Here is an 8,215-nt window from a genome sequence, read left to right on the forward strand (position 1 = left end):
TGTTTCTTACTAACTGCGTCATAAGCAGCAAGGAATCCAGACTAAATAGGCAGTGGCATAAATACACATCGGTAGAGCTGGGCATGAAAAGCTTATAGCAGCTGCCCGTAAAAAGAGGATGGCAAATTACGCTTTATCATTTGTCTTCAAATTGTGTCTCTCCAGTTGTTGCCCACCACCACTCAGCACATTGTGACAGCAGCTGCCTGTCAGGTCAAGCTGGGAGTGGCAGTTCTGTAACAGCTTGAAGCTACAGGTTGGATACCACTACTCTGTGTGGGATGATAAGGAGTCTCAATTCCCATTCCAAAAAGTGGTGAATACCGTGGAAAAAATTTCGACCAAAATGCATAATGTAGAGTATAGAATAGAAGTTGAAAGAACCAGTTGTAATAGTAATTCCTTTTACCGTTATTTAGTATGGAAGAACCCACTAACCAGCTACCCCACTCAGACATATTGTCATATAGAATGATAGAATGTCTTCCCATCCCTAGACACCACACCTTCCTACAGTTGTTGACCTTGAGAATCTACTGTGTTGTATATATGTACTTGGGAATTCTGGGAGTTGTAGTTGTATAAAATCTGGGGAGGGAATTAGGAGACCACAATAGTAAAAGGGAAAAAAGGCATGTGTATGTGTGGGCTCTAATAAACTTCCCAGATTCCTCATCTGTGACGTACTGCTGTGAGTAGGCGGAGGTCACGTTACGCAAGTGTCATGAATAGTCATCAACTACAGGACAATTCATCCACTGACCATAAATTATACTAGAGAATTTAGGGTTAAATGACTGATATTATAGACTCCCTGTCACCAAATAAAACAGCACTAGTATTTAGTCAAATGGAGATCTGTAGAGCTTATTAGGTGTCACAAGCAGCAATAACATGTAATAATAAAATAATCAAATAAATGCTACCTATTCACAGACTGACATGTCTGATGGCTGGGAACAATAGCGCTAATGGATGACATCAGTGACATCATACAAGTTATTTGCCATCATTCAACTGTGACTCCAGACCAGGGCCACATCAAAGACTAGAGCCCATAAATTTGGGGTTTAGATAGATTGCTTGTAAGCAACTACTAAGTAGCACTATTTCATTATTTAAAGTAACTATCCATATTTGATTATAGTGTTTTATTATGTGCTCATTAATTTACCAATATATTTTTATGGCATTTTTTTCTGATGTAAAGCTTATAATCCGCCTGCTTTCAGCCACCATTAGAGGGAGCTTAGGAGTTTTTACTGCATACAATAGCCCAGATTTATGAAAATCTATCTGATTCTTAGTGCAAATTTGAGCTGTGTTACATGGTCCAAACCCACGCAATTAACAAGCACCAGTCTTGTAGATCAGAGCTCGATTACGGAGACTGTTACACAGTTTAGCCATCGGGCAGGGAGGGCTGTGCAGATGATAGCTGGATTGTGTGACCCTTTTCTGCCAGCATCTGTTGGTCGCACATCCCCTATTACATACGGAGGGTTGTGGCTGACGGATGATGATTTATTGACTGGTCAAAATAACCAAATCATTGTTTACTCGTTCATCGGCTGATCGCTGGCCCTGTTAAACAACATGATATCAGTCTATTTAACCAAAATTCACCCTGTGTAATAGAACCCTTACACAGACAGTCTGATTAAAAAATCTGATGTTTCTGTAAATAATTGTAACCAACAAGCCTGGTTACTTCAGACCATACATTTTTGGTTGTACTTTTAAAATATAAAGGTCTTGATTGTATTTTTACCTACATCATGTTTATTAATAGTCTCAGCACCACACTATGCTGCTGGAATCACTTCTTCACAGAGTTCATAAGGTGATCTATAGCTTTTATCTGTAGTCTTATCTGCAGACAACTCAGCTGCTTCCGGAACACTTAACCACATCCTCCTGCAACGAATGTGTCTGCTGCATCATCGAGACCATGTGATAAGAGGCCAGTCTCATTCATTAGGAATTCAGGACTATAAATGGAGCCTAACAGTGTGCCCCCCGTGACCTCTATTCCTTACTATTCTATACAATACACCCCCAAATTATAATAGTTTCAGACTTTTCTTTTCTTTCACAACTTCCTGGAGTCCTACACAATGAATATTGCAGTCATCAGAAGATACCATGACTAAAAATGGCCTTAAATAGAACAATAACGGTTTGTTCTGATAAGAGATGGAACAGAAACGTGTCATGCTTTAATGCAGGGATGGGGAACCTGCAGCCTTCAAGCTCTTGCTGTTGCTGCTCTTCTTTAAGGCTATGTTCACACTACGTAAAACTACGGCCGGCTCCGCAGCCGGAAAGATCACTTAAGTACCGTCCGGGATGATCCAGGCTGAGACCGGCCGTTCCGTGACCCAGGCGGGGTCATGGAACGGCTGGTCTCACACGCCGTGTGAACATAGCCTAAATAGGTCAGGCTATATACACTGTGCTTCTTACTCCATGGCACACTTAAGGGCCTTTCACACGGGCCGATTATCGTGCAAAAAATAGGTAAGTCGTTTCAATCTAAGCCATAATCTTCTGGTATAAACGCGGCAACAATTAAACCATGAATGAAAATTTGTTCATATGTTGTTGGTCGCATCTTTTAAGCTGATTGTTAAGCGTTCTCATGTCTTTCAGTGTAAAGACTCATACTGTACAGTATAAAGATACGAACGTAATTATGAATATTCACGAACTATATACAAACACCATTATAATTGCATTGCACATAGAATTAAAGGGGAACTATCAGCAGGTTAGAGGAATGTAACCTGCTGATAGCCCCTTATAGCGCCTGGGAAGCTGAGGAGGAATGTATGTGCCTTACCTTCCTCCTTGGCACCTGTCTTGTGCTGTAAGCCAGCGTAATCTTTGGCCAGGAGCACTGTTAGTAGCGTGCTCCGCTCCCAATGTGTCATCCAGCCCGACTGCTCCATTGATTATCAATGGAGCGGGCGGGCCAGATGATGCTGTTGGTAGCGGAGCAGTGCTCCTAACAGTGCTCCTGGCCAAAGATTACGCTGGTTTACAGCACAAGACCGGTGCCGAGGAGGAAGGTAAGGCACATACCTTCCTACTCAGCTTCCCGGGCGCTATAGGAGGCTATCAGCAGGTTAGATTTGTCTAACCTGCTGATAGTTCCCCTATAATTCCATCTGTGCTGTCAATCATCTGCAGCATATGTACACAGACCTGCTAACAGTGAGTTTGTGGTAGGCAGGAGCTGGTTAGTTGCAATGTCTGGAATATGAGGCTGTTATCTCTATTGCACATGTGTTTATCCTTGTCCCACCAATGTTTAGTGTGTATGTACAGTATATGTATATATGGGTCAGTGTGTGTGTGTAAATTGTGTACTTTGTAAGTGTGCTCATGTTCATTCTACCAATTCCAGCCCCGAAGCTTTAGTCTAGTGTTCAGCAGCATAGACAGAGATAATAATAACCTTTGTTTATTTAGTCCCAACAGATTCCTCTTTACAGTCCAAATCTATGTCATTTTAACTTCTACCAAATGTGTTGTGGCTGTCCCTTTCAGTCTGCATTTCTTATACGTCTGATACAAGTCGACCTATGCTGCGTTCACATCTGTGCAGACGACCACATCTCACGGACCACCATTCATGAAAGGGAAAGCTTTTCCTTTCTATCCCCATAGGAATCTCAGACTCCAATATTTCTTTATATAAAATTCCTCCTGTCTACTCTGGGAATTCTGCTGGAATGTTGGCAGCGACTTAAGTCATTCAGAGTCTTTCTAGCACATTCTGGGCTAAGAATATTGAGAAAATAAAGGTGGGAAAACAGTGAAAGACAACTGGAAAAAATCCCATGCTGTTAAGATAAACCAAATGGGCAGCTTTGATCTCTCCATCAGAAATATGTTGGGGGGAAAAAACATATGCAGCAAGATTCCTTCACGGCATCATCAAGCGCCTTAGGAGGTGGCGGATAATGAAATATTCTGGATTAATGGAAGATCATATAAACAGATGATATAAACCTTAGAAGCAGAAATAAATTCTTCCATCCCCTTATTATTCATAATGGGACACAACTCATGGATGATCAAACGTCTCTATAGATCCTCTACTTAACTTGTAAAATTCTATACTATTGAGCTAAAAAGATGTGCCAGATTACCAGACTTCTGGATTATCAAATGCTATTTTAAAGGGATTTTATTGTATAATTCATGGTATAATGAATTATTGGGGCTATTTATCAGGGTGCTGTGGTGCTCTCCCCATCATGGAGATGCCCCGTGGCAACAGGCTAGGGATATCTGACTGTCCCGTGTTTTGAGACTCGCAACCGAGGCTCCGTGGACTCTTGTTTTGCACATTTAAATATTTTTTTTGGGGGGGGGGGGGGGGGGGGGGGGGCATCAGTGGAGACTCTTGATTGAGTACTTCATTGGAATTTTTTAACTGATCTCCTTGAGTTCAGTGATTACTGTGTTTTGTTGGTTTATAATGAATATTATAACTCTAATATACCCTTACAAAGGTGTCTTCTATAGATTCCTGACAATTCAATAATTCTGAATGAGCCATAATCCAACATCTATCAAATCCTAATGATGCTGGATTATCTGTATATACTGAGAAAGCTGAGAGACAAACAATATAGATGCCATTATAGCTTCAGTAGGAGGTGTCCTCTAACTCACCCCAGACACCTTCTGCATGACTGCATAGCTAATGGGACATTCAAATGTTCTGTGATACTAGTTCATGCTACTGAAGATGTGCTATAGACCGGAATCACAGACCTCCTGGCATCATGTATCGTTATTATGCTGGGAATGCTGCAACTGTTTAAATCTTTGCTGTACTGTACTGACACAGCTGCGTGGCTGTGTCAGTACAGCACCGCAAAGTTTTAAACAGTTACAGAATGTGTGAATTTCCTTTAAGTCTGTGATTATAGACCTAAGGAAAGTTGGGTAACAATCCATCGAGAGCTCTGACCACAGCTATGATATTTCTGGGAAAGCTAGGTGAAATCTAACTATACAAGGGTGAAATAATAGAAAATTACTTGAGTTGTAAGATTTTGGGTGTTGTATCTTGGCTTTTTGTCTGTTTGACACAATGCAGTTGCAGCTGGGTGGCAGGCACATGTGGGCACGGCCGATTGGCGTGTTTAGACAAGTCAGCACCCAGCGCCCTGTGCTCGCACAATATATGACACATTTTATGGAATTCTTCTTTTCACCATTGCACACTCAGCCTTTATTGTTACATGAGACATTTGTATATTTCAGAGCTGACAACTCAGGGAATAATTACTCCCAAATTGAATGCGTTTCCATTGTGGTGGGCATAACATTGAAACACCCAACTGAGGACTGAGCCTTCAAACCCTAACAGATCACTAGAATGAGTTGGGAGAGAAGCATGCGCTTCTCTCCCCACTCTCTCATTGCCAAGCACTGCTCCATTGAGAATGAATGGAGCGCTAGTTGAAGATCAACAGTCTACTCTTTTCATTGCAGGGATATTTTCATTTCTGCTATGGTGATTTGTGGGGGTCCCATCCTCACCTAACTATTTTCTATCCTATAAAACTGTACAAACACCACTTTAAACTTGCTCTAAATGTTTTATCATTTATGTTTTATCAGTTGGGCCCTCTTGTAGACTTTGCACTTGGGCAAAGAAACTGGCCCCTCTCAGACCAGGACCCTGTTGGCATCAGTTTGCCGCCAGCCTCTGGCCTGCATTGTTTTCCCATCTGCCATACACGCCTGCCACCTTGTCCATATCTCTTCTGTCAGCTTCTACGTATTAAACAGCTGTTCTGATCTTGGGTCTGGGGATTTGGTCTATTTTTAAGGGCGCAGCGATGCAGGACTATCAGTTGACTTCGTATTTACATCTGCGCCAAACAGTTTATTTAACTTGGCAGGGACGAGGCATGCTGCGCTGCAGACTCATTCTCATTGCATTCCAGCTATTCTGGAGAGTTTTCAGCTTGTAATCACTGAACATTGTAAATTTGAGAATCGTCTACAGAAAATCTGAGATTGTTCCTTACAAGCCAAAATCCTTAATATAGCCCCCTGTACGGTCCAATAGTTCTGTGTCCGTTTTTACAGTGACTGCAATAAACTCTTGTCCCACTTATATGGTTCCGGGAAGCTGAGATATAAGTAGCTATTTGCATAACCCTCATATGATATAATAACCAACGCTTACAAGAAATTAGGTTAGTAGTTCACGACATACTATGCACTATAACTATGACTTGCACAAGTCAGCCACCATACATTTACTCATAAGGACAGCGCCAATATGCCAACTGCATAGCATAAATAGATCTCATGTCTCTCTTCCGTCTTTATGCCGCAGACACTATGGGGTATTCTTATCAATGGCGCTGTAGTGGGCATGGATTTTCATGTTGGTAACAATGGTGCAAACAGTGCCAAATTTTGCATGACAGTGTACATAGGAACTAACCAGACTCTGCATACCAAAATTATGGCACTTGCTGCGTAGCCTAGTTTTGTTTTTGTCACAATTGATTATATGGTTCTGGCACGCTTTTATTCTGGTCTAAATATTAAAACAGTATCATTGGCTGAATGGTGACTGAAATGGCGTGCATGCTCTCAAGTGTCACTGTGCAAATGTTACAACGTCTTCTGTATCTCTGACCATCACTATGCAGCAGGTATTTACCTCCAGGGGCTGCAACCCTAGTGACAAAAATCATCACATTTGTATGTAAATGAAATTCACCTCCAAAGAGAGCGGCTTCTGGCCATAGACATATCCTCCCCACCCCTCAATAGAAGAACATTCCTATATGTAACTGCCCACATATATCTATTTCTTTTCATTACATAGCACCAACATATTCTGTAGCGCTGTACCAAGCTTGTCATCACTTATTACAGTCCCCATCACTAATGGGGCTCAGTACATCCATGCCAGCACAAGGAGAACATACAGACTTTATGCAGATGTTGTCCTTGGTTGGAATAAAAGCCAGGACCCCAGTGCTGACCACTGAGCCACTGTGCTGTCCATAGACAACATACATCATATGCACAAATATGCAAAACATTTTCCATGTATTGGTTCAGTTACTATGACTCCATACAGATAAGGTTAAGTTAGCGAGATAAAAAAACAAAACACCAAATGTGAGAAAACACAAATAAAATGCATATGTATACGGCATAGTATAAAAATTAATATACCACTTACCATCATGCCTGTGCTCTTATCTACTCCCCTCTTCACTTTGCCATATGTTCCTCTTCCAAGTGTCTCCAGGAGCTGATAGCGATGCTTAATACTGTGCTTGTGATGGTGCTTCTTCACAGCACCTGACACAGGAGAGGCCTCTGGCACCCTGCAGGGGTCACACCTGTCCCAACTCGGGGACCTCTCCTCTTCTTTCCTGTGCCCTTTTGCTCTAACTTTGCTACCCAACATGACCCCTTCCCTGGCATTGTCCTCCCTAGTCACTCCTGTCATAGTGTCCGTCTATCAGCAGCAAATACTTTCAGTAGTTGCTCTTGTCAATTGGGCATGCTGAATAATAAATAAATAAATATATATATAATATGATCCGAATAAATAAAACAAATGCTGATGTATTATCTGGGTGCACAAGCTACAACTATTCTGTATGTAAAATGCTGTTACTTTTGTTCCATAAAGTGCCCAAGTGTTATAGCAGCTGTACCTGGTGCAGGATCTGGGAGGTTACATGGACTGTTATACCCCTTCCTAAGCTTCTGTGTCCTCAGTTCTTTACCCTTGTTGACCCCTTCCCCTCTCTGACTGTGGAAGTATCTCCTAGAAGCAGCTGCTATAGGCTTCAGGCAGCAGTCATGCTCTTCTTCTTCTTGTTCCTGAGCTGTGCTGTTGTGTGTATGAGCCCCAGGCAGTCAGAGTGTGTACTGAGCTGGGAGCCTGGCCTTGCATTCTCATACTATGACTGGGAGGAGACACATTTGGGAAGTGGGAGAGGCCTCCTCCCTGGCCAGATGACAGATGTTACCATCACGTCTTCTACCTGTTGCGTCTGCTGCAGGATGCTGTTATTACACTATATTATACGCTTATATTGTGAATGTAATATAGATATGTACAGTAATATACCTACAAATATCAGTGATTGCAGATTTCAGTGCAATATTGCCCATCTTTTCATTATAGTTTGCAATTCCTTTAGTTCCA

General features: G+C 41.9%; 1 protein-coding gene across 1 annotated transcript in view; it reads right to left on the bottom strand.

Annotated features, from left to right (window-relative positions):
* The window catches only part of LOC138788694 (NUAK family SNF1-like kinase 1), a 28,091-nt gene extending 20,153 nt beyond the window's left edge, over positions 1-7,938 (bottom strand). The window contains exon 1 of the mRNA XM_069966812.1: positions 7,235-7,938. Within this exon, the coding sequence (XP_069822913.1) occupies positions 7,235-7,507 (273 nt within the window). The 5' untranslated portion in view covers positions 7,508-7,938. The remainder of the gene's footprint in view (positions 1-7,234) is intronic.
* Between the last annotated feature and the right edge of the window lie 277 nt (positions 7,939-8,215).

Source organism: Dendropsophus ebraccatus, chromosome 4 (assembly GCF_027789765.1).
Source record: "Dendropsophus ebraccatus isolate aDenEbr1 chromosome 4, aDenEbr1.pat, whole genome shotgun sequence".
In the NCBI taxonomy this organism is placed as follows: Eukaryota; Metazoa; Chordata; class Amphibia; order Anura; family Hylidae; genus Dendropsophus; species Dendropsophus ebraccatus.